At 34.1% G+C, this 22,916-nt stretch overlaps 1 protein-coding gene across 1 annotated transcript; it reads right to left on the bottom strand.

The window, feature by feature from the left end:
- Positions 1 to 17,990: 17,990 nt before the first annotated feature.
- BRL2 (BRI1-like 2) lies at positions 17,991 to 21,741 on the bottom strand. Its single transcript, XM_047299947.2, has one exon. The coding sequence runs from the start codon at positions 21,608 to 21,610 to the stop codon at positions 18,212 to 18,214; it is 3,399 nt and encodes a 1,132-aa protein (XP_047155903.2). The 5' UTR covers positions 21,611 to 21,741; the 3' UTR covers positions 17,991 to 18,211.
- Positions 21,742 to 22,916: the final 1,175 nt, after the last annotated feature.

Here is a 22,916-nt window from a genome sequence, read left to right as displayed (position 1 = left end):
AGCATTGAGCATGGTTGGTTGCTCTAGGACAAAAAATCCAGACAATCAAGTAGTGGATCATCCTTTCTTCAACTTTAAAACCTCCAACCAGTAATTGCCTTCTATTTGTTTGTCGTTCAGGATGACGTAGGAAGGATTGAAAAGTCATCATCCTGTTGAAATCTTCAAGTCCTAAGTGGACTTTGACAGCATCATCCCAGATGGGAAGTTGAGCAACATTGGTCCATATGTCATCATCTAAAATGATGCGTACTCCCTTGACCTTAGTAGATATTATCCCATCTCGATAGCGCAAGTTGAAGTAGAAGACTCTTATCAGATCAGGATAAATGCAGCCTTTTTGTTCTAACAGATGCGTTAACCCCTGCTCAGCAAAAGTGTTTGGAAATTGAAAGCCATAGAAGCGGAAAAAGGCAAGACGAATAAACTTTACCGCCATGATCTTCCTTTCTTGCCAAGAATTAACAAAGTCTGCGTGTTTCCCTTGATCTGAAATCCATCCATCTATGTTTGCAAGACGTGGTTGAGAAGAAGAGGAGGCTCCAGCTGTTCTGCGACGGTGCCTTCTTGAGTCAGCCATGGAGGAAGAATGGGAAAATGAGATTTTGAGAAGGTGAAGGGAAATGAAGAAGATTTGAGCTCTAGATTTGATTTCAGCAGTATTTGGTTGCAAAGAAGTGTCTAATAATCGATTATGGGGGGCTATTTATAAGAAAAATGGACAAACTAGCCGTTTATGGTCGTTTATAGCCGTTATAGGATGCTCCAACGGCTCTATTTTTGAAACTGTCAGCGTCATATTCAATTATGGCTCGTGATAATCGATTATCAGTTCAATAATTACTGCCCAGAATTGCATGATAATCGATTATGCATAATGATAATCGATTATCTACTCAAGATTTTCCAGAATTGAATTTGATGCATGAATAATCGATTATAACTTAGTGATAATCGATTATGAAACGTTAAGTTTACGAAAAATGCAAAAATTTGCATAGATTTTGATTCTAAGATATGTCTAACACTCCTAACTCTCTTCTAAGTTCATAAAGTAAAGATACCCCCTTAAATATGCAATTCAAAATTAGTTTTTAGCATACTTAATTAACCCATGAAATCAACAACCACTTTTCAAACAATTAAGATATCAATGATTAAGCAACCAATTTATAAACTAAAATGAATGCAACAGTAGCTTAAATGGAAATGATCACAACTGCTACAGGTTTGACATGAAAGCATTTTAGCTAGCACAATCAGTTAATAAAATTAACTTTGACAACACAATTTACAACTTTCAAAACAACAATTATGATTCATGCACTCTCATATCCCAATCTGTTCAACCCAATGAATTCAACTCTGCATATAAAACAACATATATAAAAATTAAAACAACAATATGCAGTAATCAGATTTAATTCAATAACATTGTTTATCTTGGTTCAATGGATTTTATCCATGAAATATTGGCAAACCAGAATTTAAAACTGGAAAATTAACTCAAACAAGGAAATGCAGTTCTGACAACTGCTTTTAAAGACTATTCTACAGTGATTTTCAAAATTTGAAATCAAGCTTTATGCGGAGCAAATCATAGCTCATATGGCATGCATATAAATAGATCTCCACAGAAAACATCTTTGAAACGGAAATGCCAATTCAATCATCAAATAACTTAATTATCTAAAAATGCCAATGAAAATCTATCAACCAACTCATTTAAATGAATATAACAATCATCAAATAATGGAAAATTAGAAAGATAACCAGAACAAAGTGCAATAACACAGTTCAAACAACACTTAGCTCAATCACATGGAGTTCGAACCAAGGCTTTGAATGCCATTTGATGGATTCACTTCCTGATCTTAGATCATTATTTCCGAAAGCATAATACCATGGATCCCTCCTCTCCTTTTGAGAACTTAACCTACAAAACCATCCAAGGGAGGTTTGGTGCCCACAATCTCATTTGGGTCCTCAGGGTTAGAGACAAATTACTTTATAATGGGAATCCAAGCACATTTTCCATCAGGAACATCAAAATGTTTGATTCTACAATTGTTTGAAGTATGTCCTTTTTTCATACAATAGAAGCAACAAACACCATGCAGTTTGGTTTTTACAGTTGTTCCTTTTTCAACCCAAACTCTACGAGTTCTCTTAACTTTAGACTTTTTATGATGCATTTCTTTATTTCTAACATTGCTCCTTCTAAAAACATGTGAGACAGACTTGGTTGCTTTAGAAAGTAAATTTTCAAGTATGTCAATGTTAAACATATGATTCTTACAAGACAAGCATTCAACAGTTTCAACAGTAGCATTTGCATCAGATAATTTTGTTTCTAAAGAACTAACTTTATTTCTTAAGACAACTTCATCATCAAGCAACTTTTCATAATTCAATTTTAATTCATTGTGCTCTTTCTTAAGTTTTTTTGTGCAACATCAAGTTTTTCAGATTCAATCAACAATTCATAGAAAGCTTTTTGTAAATCTAATTCACTAGATTCAAAGCTGGAATCGCTTACTTGACTTCTAGTTTCTTCAGAATCTGCCATAAGGCATAGATTGGCTTCTTCTTTTGTGTCACTTGAACTTGTTGAGCTAGAGGCATTATCCTCCCAAGCTTTCTTTTTCCTTTGAAACTTTCTTTCCTTCTTGTCTTCACTTTTCTTGCTTTTTGGACACTCAGATTTTACGTGCCCTCTTTCTCCACAACCAAAGCACTTTACGTTTGATGAAGATTCTTGACTTTCTTTCCTATCTTTGTGAAACTTGTCCTTTCCCTTTGCTTTCATGAACTTTGCAAATTTCTTTATCATCAAGCTCATATTTTCTTCATCATCAGAATCATCTTCTTCGATCCTCTTAGAGCTTTTTCCTTTAGAAATTTCAGACTTGAAAGCTAGAGTTTTCCTTTTGCCTTGATCCTCTTCAGCAGTCAATCTCCTCAGCTCAAGTTCATGCTCACGGAGCTTTCCAAACAAGATTGGCATTGACATCTGAGTAAGATTTTGAGATTCCGAGATGGCAGTCACCTTTGGTTGCCAAGACCTGTCCAGAGATTTCAGAATTTTCACATTAAGTTCATCAGTATGAAAAGTCTTACCCCACCCTGTTAAATGATTCACAATATGAGTGAATCGTTTTTGAAAATCAGAGATCGTTTCTCCAGGTTGCATTCTGAACATCTCATATTCCTGAATGAGAGTGTTCTTCCTAGCACGCTTTACGTCCTCTGTTCCTTCATGAGTGACTCTGAGGACTTCCCACATTTCCTGTGCTGTCTTACACACTGAAATTCTATAAAATTCATCAAGTACAACAGCAGATGAAATTATATTGCGAGCTTTAATATCAAACTGAGCTCGTCTATTTTCTTCAGCAGTCCAATTAAAATAAGGTTTTTCAGTCTCTACACCATCAATAGTATTCATAGGAATATAAGGGCCATTTTGTACAGCTTTCCAAATACCTCTATCAACAGACCCCATAAAAATCTCCATTCTAACTTTCCAAAAAGCATAGTTATCACCAGTAAACAATGGAGGTCTGTTAATGGAAGCACCCTCAGCATATACATGGTTTTGATTGTGACCAGCCATTTTCGCAAATTTTGAAAAACTATCAAAGCAAGTTCTGATACCAATTGATGGTATCGGAGGGGGTATTTTTCGAAGAGTATAGCGCAGCGGAATTAAAACTCGGAGAGCGGAAAGCGTATTCGATCACAATTAAAATTAATTTTTTCCTTTTAGTAAAAATAATTTTCTTTCAGAAAATTAATCAAACAGTTGATATACGTAAAATAATATGAGTGTAGGGAATAAGAAGATCAACACAGAATTTTTATCCTGGTTCGAATCAAAAGATTCTACGTCCAGTCGTTAATCACTATAAATAGTGATTAACCTTTTTCACTAAAAATGGTTTAACAGATTACAAGATAATGAACAGGAATAAAATGAAAAGAACCACTCTACCAACTTGAAGAGAACCGCTCCAGCAATCGACCAACGATTCACAAGCTTCTCCTTACACAAGACCAGGCAGAGTACCTTGCTAACTTGAAGAGAGTCTGCTCCGACTATCGACACACGATACGCGAGCCTCTCCTTTCACAAGACCAAGCAAGGGAACAATGAACAAAAAGCTCTCTAAGAACGTTCCTCTGACACACAGTGTTCTAAGCTTTCTCAGTTCAAAAACGTTCTTTTCTAATTTCTCCAAAACAAAATATATAGCCAAGTACACTGAGTGCCAAAGGTCAGCTCCCAACTGCCATGAATAATCGATTATTGTAAGTGCTAATCGATTATTCAAGTCCGTTATAGGTTTTCAAAAATGTGATAATCGATTATATGAAGTGATAATCGATTATTCAAGTATGACTTGTGATAATCGATTATTGCTTAATCATAATCGATTATTGTAGTTAAAAATGCAAGTTTACAAGGTTTACAAGAATTTCCTACTACATTTAATTTCTACAAATTGCTTTTAACTAATTCTAATATCTTCTGCAACTAAAACTTCTTGTAGCATCATCAAAACAAATTTCTTTAAGATTTACCAATACTCCTTATTGGTAACAATCTCTGCGAACTTAGACCAGTTGGCTATATAAGGTAGTTCCAAAACTCTTAGAAAAAACACTCAGCTTTTTAAGAATACAGTTTGTCTGAGAAAGTTCTAAAATGCTAGTTCAAGTGCTTTGCCTGGTCTCGTGAATAGGAGAAGCTCGTGTTTCGTGTGTCGATAGTCGGAGCGGTTATCTTCGAGTTGGCAAGATGGTCATCTTCCGGTTGATCTGTCGAAGGAATATTTTAATCTGCGCTGTTCCGGTTCGTTTGTCGAAGGAAAGTGCAGATTACCCGCTTTCGGTTCGTTGGTCGAAGGAAGCACCCTTCGGGTTCGTTCGTCGAAGGAAGGTTTCTATCATTCTTTTTATTCACTCTATTGTAAATCTTTAAATTGATTTTTAGTGAAAACGTTAATCACTTTTTATAGTGATTAACAACTGGACGTAGATTCTTTTGAATCGAACCAGGATAAAAATTTTGTGTTGAATTTTCTTGCTCTCTATACTCTTTACATTTTACCCATATCAACTGTTTGATAAATTTTCACACTTTCCGCTTTATTAATTTATTTCGCTGCGCGACTCTATAACGGTACCGATTGTTCCGATAATATACTTTTGATACACTGCTTGAAAATGTTTGAATCATACATACTCTATTATATCTCTATCATGCAACTCTGATACTGAAATATGATATGAATATTGATAGGGGGAGTTTTCTATTCTGTTACATAATTGATCATATGTTCAAAAGGGGACGAAATTAAAATCATGTAGCATCATATTTTTCTGATAACATGTGTTGATGCATCTTTGTGCGAATCAATATCTCTATGTTTCAATTACATTATGATATAAATCCTTTTTTTCTAATGCCCAGATGGGGAGAGATAATTGAACATTAAATGAGATAGTTGAATATGTATGACATATATGTGTCTATATGTCTATGTTTGAAATTGTGTGAAACAATTTTTGATTGTGTACTGTACATCATGGTTGTTTTATTAATCATGGTTGTGCATCATCAAAAAAGGGGGAGGTTGTTGATAGGGTGAGCAATGTGATAACTGAACCCAATCCTTGTTATGTTGTTTTTGATGATGACAACATATTAATAGCAACAACACATGAATGTTGTCATGTCACAACAGAAAACTGTTTCTGTGTTGTGTTAAACATATGTGGAATATGTACATGCTTACTGTGTTATATGCACATCCTGTGATAAATGCATATATTGTGATAAATGCATAGTTAGACATGATGTGTTGGTTATGCATACTTTAGTGATTATGATTTGATTATATATGTGCATGCACACTGTATGTTTGTGTAATGAAAACCACAAGCACAAAAGCATATATGCATGACATAATCATTTACAATGTTGTAGTAATCAATTAAGGTCATCAGAGAGCTTATGTTTTGAACTATGGCAAAATAGCTAGTTTGAATCGATTACATTAGTTGTTAAATCGATTAAAACTCGTGTTTTTGCATATATCTTTTTCGAATGTGCTGTGATGAGTTTTTGAGAAGAAAAGTTTCAAAATCTGTTTAAGTGTTAAGCTTAATCGATTACATATGTTGTGTATTCAATTAAGTCTGTTATGTTTTGAAAACTGATTTCATGCTAGTCATAACTGCTTTAACGGTCATATTTTTAAATATATTTGACTAACATTAAATGCAAATCGATTACATTAATTGAGTATTCAATTAAGAGTTGAGTTCATTGCAATACTGTTACATCTGATTTATGTAACCGATTACATTACTAACGTAATCGATTACTTTCGTCTGATATGACAGAAACAAGAAATTGACGCATTGTTTGTAATTCTATAAACTTTTGATCATTCTAACAATTTCTTATCTTACAATTTTGATCCTAGAAAGATTTACAGATTGCACATATGCTTCAAGAATCAAGAAGCAAAGATTGTAAAGAGCCTTGATAGATTCTTGAGAGAAGATTGAAGAGCTTTGACAAATTGATCAAATTCGCACGGCTGAAGGTGTATTTGTTGTGATCAAAAATGAAATATGCACTTGTTGATTGTGTTGTTCTCTGTTTGTGTGCAACAGGAAGAAGAGTGAGGAGCTTTTGAACTTTGAGAGGGGATTCTCAAAGGGATATTGCTACAAGACCGTGTGGTGTTGTGTGTGCAGGTGTATTCGTTTCTATATTTTATTGTTTAATTGGGAAAGGTGTTTACATTGTGAGAGTGTGTTCACTGTAAAACCTTTGGTGTAATTCTTCAATCATTATAGTGAAATATCCTTCAATCCGTGGTTGATTGGAAGGGTAACGGGATGTAGGCATTGAGGCCGAACCAGGATAAAAATTGTATTTGATCTTCTCTCCTTATCTGTTTACATTTTCATTGCGTACATACTTTGCTTACCGCGCAAGAAAGATTTCAAGATCATTCTATTTCTGCAAAAAGATTTTAAAAGTGAACATGTTTATGAATCACCAATTCACCCTCCCCTCTTGGTGTTGAGAAACAAGCCTCATCATTTCTAATAGCAAGAAATCAAATTATTGGTTAACTGATGTTGAATTCAACTTTGCTAATGTGCCTGTGTTAATCAATTACACTAAAGTTAAATCGTACCTTGAGTATGTTCTAATCCTGTTTTGTGAAACCTAATAAGGAAATTTCTATACTCGCTAATTGTATTCATATTTAACAGCTAATTCCTTGTGGTTGAGTAAATCAATGAAGGAATTGCTTCTGCTCAAATAGACTCAACGTATCCTCACTAGTTCAAATATCAAGTATGTATAGTCTCGTTAATTGAAAAAATCGTTGTTATGAAACTTGATGTAACTCTTTATTTGACATATTTGAAACTTTATAACCAACTATTAAGTCCCCGTAAATCAAGAGTTAAGGGATTTGGCATATTGGCCCATGTGATGTGTCAATTAATGTCACACATACTTTGTCAATGGGTACAAGTTCCACACTAATGCATAATCAAAAGGAAAGAAGACAATTAATTGTGGTATGTCAAGGGCCTTACAGAGGGTCGTTATGATGATTTCTATGGGATAAATCATAAAATATATAAGCTAGAGTATCACACTTCTACTTCTTTAAAGAGAGTAGTTGTTTTTTATTGTGAATTGTTTGATCTTTCTAGAAGTGGTACAAGAGTGGATCCTAGGTATAATATTTTCGAACTTGAAATGAGTTTAAGATGCCGACTATTTGATCCATTCATTCTAGCAAAAAATGTTGGACAAGTATATTAGGTCACATTTCAAGCATTTCGCAATATCGAAAAACGTGGTTGGTGTGCTGCAAAACAAACCAATCCCAGGGGATGCATTGAGTCAAATGAGGTGGAAGAGGATATCCCCTACCAAGTTGATGAAATATCACATACCCATGAAATAATTGAAGTTGAAGGTGTATCTGTATTGCATGACTTTGATGGTGATCTCCAAGAATTATAAGGACAAATACAAGAAGAAGAAAAAGAAGACGAAGAAGAAGAATAAGAAGATCATAACGATAAAGAAGATGACAATGATGATGATGATGATGATGATGATGATGATGATGATGATGATGAGTCCAACAATGATGACAATTATGATGACAATGAAATAAGTAGAAAACACTATAATCGGGGGGTTGAATAGTGATGTGGAAATTTTTTTGGCAAAAGATTGTTTAACAACTTTGTTAAGGATTAAATGGTCTACACATTGTCAGACGCTTGATTTATGAAGTATTCTTTAAACCACAAGTTCATGGATAAAATGTTTTTCAAGCGTTTTAGCAAAGCTATTGTAGTGTTTTAAGAAAGACAACTCTTTAAAAAAATAACATTTAATGACAAGAGCTTTTATAAATGATTATGTTAATAAGAAATTGTAGAGTTTATAAGTAAAATTTTTTGCAAGGTTAAAGTAATAAATACAAAGTTATTTTATTTTGGTTCACTCAACTGAGCTACATCTACTTCTGCTTTAAGACCTCTTAGAGGGTTCCACTCTAATCTTCAACAAGATTATAACTAAGTGTTAGCACCACATAGTCAATCCTAGTAACACTCGTTACCCTGACTAGAATTGAGTATCACCCACTCTTGGTTGTGTAGTATTCTTTATCACTCCTAGTATCCCTCGACAATCCTTGTATCTTCTTAATACGGTGCCTAGTTGAGTTTCACTCACTCCTAGTTTCCACTAGACAACCCATCTAACAATCGTTTAACTTCACCAAGTTAAACATCAAATGTTTTAATTCTCTTTAGAATTTACAAACAACAAATTGGTTACAAGTCCTTAGACGATAAATCTCACAGAGAGGAAATGTGTTCAATAATAATCAATTTAACAAACTCATTGAATATTTTTTTCTCTTCTTCCTTCTTACAAAGGTAAGCTTATATGACAATGAAGCTTAAGAGTTTTTCTTTTCTTGGGCTTTTCTTTCTCTTAGATATTCTCTTGTGTGTTTTGAGCTTTTCTAGACTTTTTTTCTTTGAGCCTTTTTTATTTATATATATATTCTCTTAATTTTCTTTTTGAGTGATCTTCTATTTAAAGCCTTCTAAAAAAATATTCGTTAGAGAGAGCTTAGCTTTGATCTTCGAGTCTTCCTAGTCTTTTCATATGTAGCAGTTGTAGGTTAAAGTCAACTTGTTCGAGCAGATTAAATGTCTTCTTTGTTCCTAACGTCCACTTCTGATTTATATAGGATGGAGCAGGTGGATGCGTGTGCTAAGCAATCTACATAAAATAGACTAGATATGCATGTAGCGGATATGTCCTTTCCGTTATCACTTTAATTGTTTCTAAATGTTGAGTATTTAATGGCATATAATGCATGTTCTGAACAATAAAGTGTTTTTTACATTTTCTACCATTTAGGTAGGTTTGATCATTTAAGCTTTTTATCAAGATACCAAGCAATTGATGAAAACTTCATCGTTGGTTGAAGTGGATCATTTGGCACATGGTATCGTCTAGCCTATGTAAACGCTTTGGGGTTTCTTTTTTTCTTTTCAACTAATGTGTTTAATAATGTGTTTTTCAGCATAAGTTTTTGGAATATCATTTGAGACTTTTCAGTGTGGTTTCGAAAAACATCTTTTAGAAATTTTTATCTATTAGGACATATTGAGAGTTTTTTTTATTAATACCTAGCGATGTATAACATTTGCATTCAACAATACTCTCATTTACACATTACATAGGGAAATCGTTCAGAGGTGCGTCTTCTTCATACTTAGTTGTTTTACCAAGACTTTGCCTAAGGTGTTTGGGTTTCTCAAGACATAGGTTTCCAATATTTTAGCTATGTTGTTATTATAATGATAACATTGTCATATGCTCAATTTATTTAGTGTTGTTTGTTAAACTTCAAAACACATGAGAGCATTTAGACAGTTCAGTCTTATATACGATCTTGTCTTAACAAGTATATCAGTAAATGTCAAAAGATAATATTTCTCAAATCTTTTTTAATATCACAATATCTTCTTAAATATTTTTAGATCTCCATAACAACAAAATATAACTTAAATATATTTTATTATTTAGAAGATAAACAAAGAAGATTGCATTATTAGAAAGAAGATTACAACAACAGAAAAATCAAAACAAGTCCTAATCCAATTTCAATAAAAAAAAAACTTAAGAAAACACATTAGGGAAGTGTAGGAAGCCTTTAGGGGACTTAATCATGTCTTGCCCTTCATTATAATCTATGTTATTTTTAGGTTTAATACCTCGTTTGGTCCCTCGAAAAGGGGCAAATGTTCAATTGCGTCCTACGTTTTTTTCGAAGTTCAATGTGTTCTGGACTTATGAAAAAAAATGTGCAATTAAGTCCTTTTTGGTAATGACGTTAATTTTTTAACGGTGCAGCTGCCACCCTAGACAAAAGTTAATGACGTGTACAGTTTCTCTCACTGCGTGGCAACCCTAATTCCCAAACCCTATCTTCCTTGTGCCGCCAGCACCATGGGCAACCGTAGGCCGCCGTCAGCCACCCTGCCGTCTTGCAGCAACCTCGCCATCACCCAACACCAACGTCGCCGCCGGTAGCCACCACCGTCACCAATACAGAACGCGAACGCCAAAGTCGCGAGTCCTCCATCATCATGTTCAGCATCTTCCTCGACTTCCATTTCCACCATGAGACACTTTTCAGGTCGCCGTAGAGCTGCAAGGACCGCCATCCACCATGACCATTGCAAGAGCACTCTCTCGCACACACCTGTAGAAACCTAAACGGAGAAATCCCCAATTCCAAAAATCTTTCGAAACCTAAATCACCGCCACAACTCTTCAATTCATCTGCTCGTGAGTTTTGCCCAACCTTGAGCTAGCCATCAGCGCCTCCACCAGACCTAAATCGCGCCATCTCCCCCTACGATAGAAACCCACCATGGCCAATGTTCATCATCTTCTTCGCACAGTAGAACCATCACGTCGCACCTCCAGATCGCAACCTGCACACCATGGTTTCTCCACCTTCGCAAAGCACGAGCACCTGCAAGAAAAGAAATCTAGACAGAGATTCCAGATCCAAATTGTAATTCTGATCGCTCAACCATGGTTTCTAAATCACAGCTTTAGGGAGCCTGAAACGTGAGGCGAGGTTACGGCAAGATGGGAGGGTAACTGACACGGCGGCCTACGGTTGCCAATGGTGCTGGCGGCACAAGGAAGCTAGGGTTTGGGAATTAGGGTTGCCACGTATTAACCTTTCCCAGACAAGTTGCAAACTTCAGTCCACCCTGTTAGTTGGCCCGTTAAAAAATTAACGCCATTACCAAAAAGGACTTAATTGCACATTTTTTTCATAAGTCGGGAACACATTGAACTTCGAAAAAACGTAGGACGCAATTGAACATTTGCCCCCTTTCGAGGGACCAAAAGAGGTATTAAACCTTATTTTTACATTCCATCGAATGTTAAACCTCTAGGTTGATTATGTTGTAATTCCATTACGTATTCTAAAGTTATAATGAAATAATTTCTTTGTTCTTTTTATTATTGTTTGGGTTTATATTTTATCTATGTCATTTGTCTCCAAATTAAGTAAAAAGTAATTATTTTTACATTCTAGCTAATTAACAAGGTGTTTTAATCTATATATGTATTAATCAAATGAGTTTAAGGGTTTTCAAATTTAATTTAGACTCTATTTTGATTTTATTTAGAAACTTTCATGTGACTAAATGAGATTTTACTAATAATTGAGATTTTACTTTGATTAAAGGTAATAACTTTAATAAGAATTAATCAAGACATTACTTTGGTTAATTAAATTTTTACTTTGTAAGGAGACAAAGAAATAGATATAAATTTGCTATGAATAATCTACAAAGTTCTCAGAGGAATATACTTTGGTTAAAAGTGAGAACATCAACAAATCAACAAATTAATGTTTACACTTTACTACGATTTGAAAATCTAACCAATGATGAATCTACTTTGAAAAAGTAATGGAATCAACTTATTTTCTTTATTAATGTTTTTATCTATTTTTATGCTTTTTTAATCAATTTTATTTATTTTCATCTTCTCTTACTATTTTTATTTTATTTATGAATCGTTTTTATAAGAAGTAATTTTTATGAATCAATTCCATTAGGAATAAGTGGTATTAATTTGATCGCGTCAATGACAACGTTATTATATTAAAAGATTTCCTATTATGCTTGTTTTTATATTATTGACATTTAAGTATGTGAATGTATTTCTCGAACAATTTGAATATCTTTGTCATGCTTATTTTTATATATAAGTCCAATTTGTCATTTGTGTCCTTCATAACATATTCAATGCAAATTTACCACCAACCTTATACTCATTGATTGCTTGGACTTTACAAATATCACTTTAACATTACACTACAAAATGCTACAAGTCTTTACTCCACTTAATTCAAGTATATCTACATTTTACAACAACTCGTGGTAATTTCAACAACACTAACACCGTAAGTGTGTTAATTACACCAAGAAAATACACCATTGACAATAATAATTACACTCATTTTCTAGAAATCTTTAGAGACTTTTATAAATTATATATCTTTCTTCTTTGTTTCACACTAATTACATCCCTTTCATCACATCTTCAATGCAACAAATTTAAAATAATTGTACCTCACCGCTTTTTGGTTGCCATAATGTTCTTCAATAGAAACATAACATATAACAAATTATTATTATTACAAAAAATTCACAAAAACAAAATTTAACAAAACAAAATTATATAAATCTAATCTTGTAGTTACAAATATTGTTTTCCACCATTCTTTAGTGGTTTTAATTGTTCTAAAAATTGCAACATCTACAAAGTTGTAAATGGGTGTTACCCTTAAATCCCTATTCCCACCACCATAAGAGGATTTTGCATCCCCAACTATTATATTTGTAAGAGAAATACAACTAAAATCAAGACATATATAGATGGAAAGAATAGCAATATTACGTGACAAGAAGCGAAAAAGGTCAATAAGGAAGAAAAAAAAAGACAAAAGATGCGAACAACAAAATAAATAAGAAAGCATAAACACAAAAATATCTCCACAAAAAGACAACCTTGTTATGTTCTTGTACAATTTAAGTACAATCTTGAATAATATGACACTTTAAGTTTTTCTACAACAATCACCATACTATAAACGACGTTAATTTAACAAAATGTGTAAGGACCTAGAGAGAGAACCTCACTTTCTCTAAAACCACTTTCCCTCTCTAAAAAGCCATATCCTCTCTCTAAAACTTCAACCCTAACTTTCTCTGCCTTCTCTCTACCAAATCTTGAAATTGAACCGGTGTATTGTCATTTAGGTGGTGATTCTGCGTTCCCGGAGTCGAGAGCTTCGACTTGAACCGATCGGTTTCACGTTCAAGGTATGGTTAAAATTTGTTGTATGCTATGTATGATGTTTTGCAGGAATTACGCTTGTTGATGTATGTTGCAAACTAGTTTGAGGGTTTTAAAGGATAGAAATGAAATTGGGCAACTTGTAGAAGTGAATTTCGATTTTTAAAGTGTCAAAAGTGGTTTGATACACCTAGTCTTGGATCTAGTGATCAAATGGATGTTTGTTTTAACTTATAAACGTGTTTTTCCATCAATACAAATGTGTAAACAACCCCTTTAGTCATTAAAACATGTTCCAAGTGCATCAAAAGTCAAATTGCATGGTTGTTGTCAACTAGTATGGGGTTGGGCGCCCTCTGGTTCGCCCCGAGCGCCCCCCGAGCGCCCCTGGGCGTACCAGCATGCTGTTGTCTTTATTTTTGATAGTTTTTGGGGTTTCGGATGTCCGTTTTGGACGTTCCTTAGGTCGTTTTGGACCTGTCTAAAACTGTTGGTGATGGTTTCAAAGCCATTTTCTTTGTCTAAGTATGAGTTACGGGGTTTGGTGTTGTTTAGTGGTTCTCTTGGGACTGTTATTGTCTGGTAATGTTTATTGGATTGATTAATGTTATTTGCTTAACAGATTGTCATGTACGGTTATGTATGAGACTTGGGTGGTTGGAAAGAACATGGTTGTGAACTATAATGATGTATTTGAGTATGAATTGGACATCTCAGGGTGAGATGATTGGAAGTGGTTGTGGAGGTTTGTTGTTGTTCTGTATAACTGTATGGAGCTTTGAACTGGTATGTCTATCCCTACACTCAAAGCACTGTTCATGCTCAAATAGAGAAGAACAGCGTGAGTTGTGAGAGTAGAGGGAGGTCCTCGTCTATAGTCTTAGAGTTTAGACATAGACAGATGGGGAGATTTACCTTGCATAGTGTTGGGGAGGGCCAGCTGAACTATGCAAGTGCAAAGACGACTAATAGTTCGACAGTTATACCAATCCGGATGAGTTGTGTTGAATTTTTGGGTCATGGTTTAAAGGGTATGCTTTAATTGTTCTTTTATATGTAACTAAGCATGATGACATCAATTGATTGTACTATATGTTTATTGCTTGTTTATCTAGCTCACCCTTGCTTCTGTGTTGTGTGATGTTTGTGTATGTTTTTCCTTTGCGATGATCATCCACTTGGATGGGAGCAGATGTTGTTGAGGAGGTTCCCTTGGAGCAAGAGTTGGAGGATGTTGATGCTGCAGTATAGTCTTTTTAGAATTCTAAATTTAAATCAGTGTTATTTTGAAATACTCTAAACTGTTTAAGTTTTAAGTTCTGTCCTTTATGTGGATGACTGTAATGTCAACTAAGAAACTACTATTCTACTCTGACTGTTCTCTTTATTGGAATGATGACGTCTTTATTATATAAGTTGTTATATATTTGAGGATGTCACAAAATGGATCAAATTTTTCTATAACAAATATAAAGACTGAGTCAAAATTAAATATAAAAAATATTCAATCGTTTTCGCAAATTAGAGATTAAAAAACTATTAAACCTAAACAATATAATTATATTTAAACTTTGATATATATTTTATAATATAATTAAAAGTAATTTTAAAAATTAATTTTATTTTATGAATAGTATTAAATAAATTTTACTTATATTTTGGATTTCTGTAAAATTAAGTAATATACTTTTTGTTTAAATTTATATTAATAGAGCAATAGGAAATATAAATGCGAATCTTAATTTTACATTTAATAAAACTAATAAAAATAAACATCATATAAAAAATAAAAGTCATAATTAACATTTTAACGTTTTGGAGGTAATAATAGTCTTTGTATAAATTTAACTTAAATCTCTTCATTGTATCTTTGACCCAAAATTTAACAATTGTACTAGTTCCCAAAATGACATTGTTGTCCTTTAAAGAGTTAGCAAAGACCTATAGAAGGTTACCTAAAATATGTGGTCCATTAGTCATGGGCCTTTTCTCAAAATCCACGTAACATGCTAACATTTGTACGTGGACTTTTCACATTTCACATGATTCAACTTGTTATTGAGAGTTGAAATATTTAGTTCATAACTTTTTTGGGTTAAGTTTATACAAATATATATATATATATATATAGATATATATATATAGATATATATATATATAGATATATATATATATATATATATATATATATAGATATATATATATATATATATATAGATATATATATATATATATATATTTGGATTGTGACTAATGTTGAATATCTTCAGCCCATTTATCCCTTTTCCGTGTTCAGTTTAGGTGTGGATCCACGAACTCTCCAAAATATGTCCAGTTAAAAAGAAATGAGCAAATTACAATAATATTTTATAATTTTTTTCATATTGTACATGCTATCTTTATTTTTCTAAACCTTTACGGCAATCATACTTATATAAATACACATTGTAATATTTTTCAAATAATTAAAGATATTAATGTATTATATTAAAAGGTTTAATGTGTCAATAGGTCCCTATTTTTGTTTAGAATTTGAAATAGGTCCCTTTATTTTTTGGCGTCTCAATTAGGTCCTTATTTTTGTTAATTTGATGCAAATAAATTCTTTCCGTCAATTTCATCAAACGACGTTAATGAATGTGTGACGTGACCTTACACGTGTCAATACTGTCCTCAGGCAATTAACAAAAATAAGGACCCAATTGAGACGCCAAAAAATAAAGGGACCTATTTCAAATTCTGAACAAAAATAGGGACCTATTAAGACATTAAACCTATATTAAAAATATGTAAGGAGTATAGATTTTATATATTAAACCAATTAAAAAGTTTTCTGATAGTATGAGAAGAAAACGAATAAAAAATAAACCATGAACTTTGATCTCTATTTTCATTTACTTTCTTCAATTTGTTTGATTTTACATTCCAAGTATTCATTTTTGTCAATTTTAATAATTTGATTTTTTTTCTGTTAACATTTAAATCCTTAATTGAAGGTGAAAATTGTATGTCACAGTTGGTGATTTTTAAATATTTTTAAATTCTTTTAATTTTTTCTTAATTTAAAACATAAAATTGTCACGTGTTAAGTCAATATTGTATCACGTATCAGTGTTATGTATTTAGTCGATGTCAGTATCACATGTCAACTTAATATGATTGTCACATGTCAATTTTAGTATCAGTATCTTATATTTAATTCAATCCTAATTTTCATTAATTTTTTTCAATTTAGTTTCAATGGTTGTTAGTTTGATTCAATTCAATTCAAATTTTGTTTCTCCAAATTTAGATCAAATCTAATTTTTATATAAATGTTGTACTGCAAATTTTATTAAAATTTATATTTTTATTAAATATTTCTTTTATTAGTTTATATCAATTATAAGTATATTGTTGGAAGAAAAATATTAAAGTTGGTTTAAAATTAGTGGGATAATTTTTCATTATTTTAAAAATTAGAAAGAAAATTTTTTAAAATTAGAAAGAAAATCTATCATAATTTTTAAAATTAGATGAAAAATTCTTCATTATTTTTAAAGTTATATATTTTTAAATAAACTTTTGTCCTATTTTCATGTAGCAAAAATCAATAAATCTAATAATTATAAATAATGAACAATTGATTTAAAAGTAATAAAAAATTTCCTTCTAATTTTTAAAATAATGAAAAAAATTTATTTTAATTTTAAAAATAATGAAGGATTTTCGTCCTAATTTTAAACCTACCCTAAGAATTTCTTTTCCAATAATATTTAGTTAGAGTTTGTTTAAAATAATAAAAAAAATATTTGATGACAATGTGAATTTTAATAAAATTTTTAGTATAATATGTATATAAAAATTAAATTTGATTTTCATTTGGAGAAAGACAAAATTGGAATTGAATTAAACAAAATTAACGAAAATTGATATTAAATTAAACAAAATTAACAATGAAACTTCGTAATGACCTATTATACATATTATACTAATATTATCGTATGACACTCATATACAGTCGACAAGTGTCATGACAAAAGTTGTGTTTAAGAAAATAAAAAAAACTAATGTGAAGATATAAAAGAAAATAGGGTGTATATTATAATTAATTTATTATGGAGAAAGTTTTCAGGTTTAAAGTAGGCCCCATTTTTTAACTCTTAGAATTATCGTTTTCATTAGTTAAAACACAAAACCTGATTAATTGTTGGAAAACTTGTTAAACGTGAAAATTCTCGTACTAACAACTAATCTTTTGAAAAATAATTACAACAATATGATACTTTATCAATTTCGTTACATTTTTAAAGTACTTATAAAATTATTAATCTTAAAAGATAGGGCGACTAGATCTTAAATAGAAAAATGGTGACGACGTTACTGAGTTAGTTCTAACAATGAAAGTTTGGATCTTAGTGTTTATTGTTTCATGTCATCTCACCCAGTAAACGATGCATGAAAACAATTTCAGCTTTTGTGTTTGAGGAATTGCCTCAGTTGATTGTATCAGACCGGCATAATGAATTTAACGCGTCTATTGGTTCTGTTTTCATATGCTATTACCGAAATGTTATAATTGGGTGGAGTTACACAGTAACACTGACAATAAATACTAAATAAACACAACAAATGAACAAAGAAATTGAGTAACTAAGCACAATAAACTCAGTAATAACAGATCCAGAGAAAATCTTGCAAGCCTCATTTCATATCTTCATTCATTCGTTCTTCTGTCATAACTATGGACAATAACGTGATTCAAGCACTGTTGCTGCTTCCATCAGTTGATCCAGGCATAAGCTCTCTGAGCATAGCCACTACCTGCAACATGTTTGGCCTTCTTGAAGGCAAGTCATCAACACACTGCAAAGTAATCTCTAAATATCTTATCATCTCTTTCACTTCTTTGGCTTCTGCCTCATCAGTTCCTTGAGTGGCCAAAAGCAAGTCCGAGTCAATTACTTCCATTTGCTTCCCTTCACGGACCTTCATCTTTGCCCACCCAACCAAGTTGGTGTCCCCAAAGTCCTCCTTGTCAGTAGGGCGTTTACCACTAAGCAGTTCTAACATCACAACTCCAAATGAGTACACATCTCCCTTAGCAGTGCACCTGAAACTCTGGTAGTACTCTGGTGGAACATATCCAGGTGTTCCTGCCAGTGTGCTCACACTAAGATGTGTATCAAGGGCACTTATAAGTCTCGCCATTCCAAAATCTGAGACTCTCGACTCCATTTCATGGTCAAGTAGCACATTGCTTGACTTCATATCTCTGTGTATTATGTGAGGGATGCAATTGTGGTGCAGGAAACAAAGCCCTTTAGCTGCACCTCTTGCAATCTTTTTCCTTTCTTCCCATGTCAAAATGCGCCGATCACGCGTCTTTATTCTCCCATGAAGCATCTCCTCTAGGCTTCCATATTCCATGTATTCGTACACAAGGAGCCTCTCTTCCCCCACTTTGCAGTATCCTAACAGAGGAACCAGATTTCTGTGCTTGATCTTCCCCAAGGTTTCCATCTCTGCCATGAATTCTCGATCACCCTGGCAGCTCAGTCGAATCAGCTTCTTTATGGCCACACTTGACCCGTCTTTCAGTGTGGCCTTGAACACTTCGCCAAAACCTCCACACCCAATGAGGCTTTCTGCCGAGAACCCATTAGTTGCTTCAATCAACTGGGAAAATTTGAGTTTCCTCAGCTGCCTCTGAAATGTTGCAACATTGATGCTTAGTGGCTCTTTCTCTTTGTCGATTTTCCATGTTGTAGCAGCATGGCATGCTTGTAAGCTATTGAGCATCTTGACTTCTTCGGCCTCCTTTCTCCTTGCGCGCATTGCAATTGCCCACACGATTAAAATACATACAGAAGCAACAGATATGAGAGTTCCCATGACAATGCTGTTTGCCCATGTTGCAGTTGCTGTTTTATGGCCCCCTTTGCCAGCATCATCAGTTGGATTTGTTGTGGGTTGGCTATTGTCGCTCTTGCAGTCAGGCAATGGTACACCACAAAGGCCAGGGTTATTTGCATACTGGGAAGCCGGAAGTGTACTCAGTTGTCCCCTAGAGGGAATTTGCCCTGTTAACTCGTTGTTAGATAGATCAATTTGAACCAAGAATGAGAGGTTTGAGAATGAGTCTGGAATATGTCCTTGCAATCTGTTGTGTGATGCATCGAACACACCCAAATTTTTTAGTTGGCCAAGCGTTGAAGGGATTTCTCCAGATAGCTGATTGTGAGATAACTCAAGAACTTGTAAAGCCACCATGTCTCCGAATTCATCTGGGATTTTTCCGCGAAGCTCGTTATATGAAAGATCAAGATACTCCAGAGTCTGGTACTTGGTGAACAAGCTGAGGACAGGACCAGAATAGAGTCTTGTGAAGTCACAAGTCCTCAATGTTGGAACCTGCAAGAGCCTTTCAGGTCGAATACCAGAGAATTCTAGCAAACCTCCTACTCCTTTGCATGAGTTTCCAACATTTCTTACAAACACCAAAGTGTTCCCTGAAAGGATCCCAAACAAGGATTTTGCTCCTAGCTGTCTTCCAAGTCTTGAAGGGATCTCTCCAGTGAGCTTGTTGCTGTTCAAGTCCAACCACACCAAACTGCTGCAATTCGCTAGCTCTGCTGGTATCTCGCCAGTCAAGCTGTTGTTTCCAAGCTGCAGAACTGCTAACCTTGTCAAGAGACCAAACTCACGCGGTATTTCACCACTAAGCTCATTGCTTGTCAGTGATATCCATTCCAGATTGCTGCAATTGAATAACTCAATGGGAATTCCACCAGTGAGATGATTGTTATTCAGTATGAGATCCTTAAGATTCTTGCACTGGCCCAGTTTTGAAGGAATTTTTCCTTCCAAGCCATTGAACCATGCAATTAGCTGCTCAAGATTTTCAAGTTGTCCAAGCTCCTCTGGAATTGTACCATTGAGATAGTTCAGACTAAAATCAAGTGTCTTCAGCTGTGAGCACTTTGACAGTTCAGCTGGAATTTCACCCGTAATAAGATTATCTGGCATTCTCAGCTCCTCAAGTGAGGCTGCCCCAGGACATAAATCCCTGGGGATAGATCCATAAATTTTGTTTGAGCTGAAGTCCGCAATCTTCAACTTTTTGCAGGAAGATAATGAAGATGGAAACTGACCACTGATAGCATTATTCCCCAGCCACAGTTCCTGCAATGATCCGAGGTTCTGAAAGATTGAATCTGCTAACTGTCCCGACAGGTTGTTGTTAGCAATGTCAAGATGTTGAAGCAAAGTGCATGAGGAGAAACCAGATGGGATTGACCCGGAGATGTTGTTGAAAGAAAGTTTAACCTCTAAAAGGGAAGCACAAGCGTTTCCCAGCTCAGAAGGGATCCAGCCTGTGAGTTGGTTGTGGGAAAGATCCAGAGTCTGTAGTTTGTTTAGCTGACCCAAACCTTTGGGAATTCCCCCAGAAATCATATTGTTAGCTAAATTCAAACTTTGAAGGCTGGTACAGTTTGTCAAAGAGAGTGGAATGGAGTCTGACAAGCGGTTTCCAGATAGATCAAGTTGCAACAAGGAAATGCAATCCATTTTAAGGCCAAAAATAGACCCTGACAGGTTGTTGGAAGAGAGGTCAAGGGTCTGCAGTTTATCAGAATTTTGTAAGAAATTTTCAGGAATAGGGCCTGTTAAATTGTTGTACGAAAGATTAACAACAACAAGATTCGGACACTTGGAGAAAAGGTTCTCAGGGACAGGGCCTGTAACTCCTCCAAAGGATAGATCAAGCTGTGTCAAACCATAAGGGAGCTGAAGCAAAGAGGTAGAATTTACAGAAAATAAATTCAAAGACAGTTTGAGAACAGATAACATATCTAAAGAAGACAAAGGGTCAAGAGATATTGTCCCAGCAAGGTCATTATTTCCACTAATATCAAGCTGAGTAACTCTTCCAAGGGTGCAAGAGACTCCATACCAGCTGCATGGATTCTTATTGAGCTTCCACCCTGACAAAACTCCACTTTGATCCTTCTGAATCATCCTTTTGAACATCAGAAGAGCCTGCGCATCAGTCTTGATGGAGGAAACTGCCGAACATTCAGTCACAGGAAACAAAACAGTGATCACTAGAAGTGTCACAGTGAGACGAGGCAAAAGCTGAACATAGTTTTTCTCCATTGAGAACACACAGGTCTCGGAAGAGAGAGGCCTGCAAAGATAATGCAGAGAGATACAGATTAATGTGTAGAGGAGAGAGAGGAAAGAAAGAAAGACAGAGTGAGAGTGGTAAGTATGATGGGAATTTGTTGTTGTGACAAAAGGAGTTGCTTTTTGTGTTTTATAAAATTGAAAGGAGGGAACGTGAGAGGGAATAAGGTTGTGTTGCGTGCGGTGGGTATGTACTCGTAACTCTGTTGGTATAATTATATTTTACTTTTTGTTTACCATGTTTAAGAAATTTTATTAGATTTGTTGATCATGACAGATTTTTGTCCAAACTTCTTACAATTTTTTCTCCCAGCTACCTCGTTCAAGCAATTCAAAAGTTTCATTTTTACTGATACAAATATAAATAAGGTTGGTATGATAAAGAATGCAAGTGAGAGAATTTAGTTAATGGATTGATTTGACTATGAGTCAAGGATTTGGGACCCACAGACAAAGGTCTGTATCCAAAGATCGGCGCTATAAAAACGAAAGAAAAAAGAAACATGAGACGTTGGACCGTGCTTGATCCAAGAGTCACTGTCTGTCAGTGAGCGTGAGAATGTTTCCCCATATGTATATGACACACACATAGTACTACTGAAACATTAGATTGGCGCCATGTGCAACTTATGTGGTTGTTTTCGGATTTGAGGCATTCTTTTCTTTCTATTTCTCCCTGGTATATATATATGTCACCACTGCCCTCTACACATTCAAATCACCTATTGCTGCTGCATTTTTTCTTTATTTGATACATCACGTACACCTGCTAACTGGGTACATTTGACTTCACGTTTGAAATCTCATATCATGTTTTAGGATAGAAGTTGCACTTAAACAGAATAGTTATAACTTTGATATAAATTCTCAATCTGCATTTAAATAATATGTGAAAATTTGGTTTCAATTTCCTTTACATAACAATTTATTTATTCTATATTGAATAAATTTCATCCAAAAGTAATCTCATACCCAGTAGTTTAACCTAGTTTTGTATCATTTATGAGTAGAGGTAAAAATAATTTAAAAATATATACTTTTTCTCTAACACTATAATAAAAGCATGTATTACCGAAGGCTTATTACTAACTGTATGCAGGCCTTCGATCATGTATTGGTGACATGAAATACCAACTGCTCTAGGTCTTCGGTAATGTCTGTGATGCTTTAAGTTCGAAATTTGAGTATTTATTCCTCAAATTTCCCAAAAGTAGAACTCTCTCCTTCCTATTCGTCGAACTCATTCCTTGCCTTAGGGTCACGACTTTTGTGGCGA

This window comes from Vigna umbellata, chromosome 1, assembly GCF_029865625.1.
Source record: "Vigna umbellata cultivar VRB3 chromosome 1, Vumbellata_1.0, whole genome shotgun sequence".
In the NCBI taxonomy this organism is placed as follows: domain Eukaryota; kingdom Viridiplantae; phylum Streptophyta; class Magnoliopsida; order Fabales; family Fabaceae; genus Vigna; species Vigna umbellata.
This window is presented reverse-complemented; position numbering and strand designations above follow the sequence as displayed.

Bases quoted from the DNA above. Each gene is read 5' to 3' on its own strand.
- BRL2 (XM_047299947.2), bottom strand. From the start codon at position 21,610: ATGGAGAAAAACTATGTTCAGCTTTTGCCTCGTCTCACTGTGACACTT.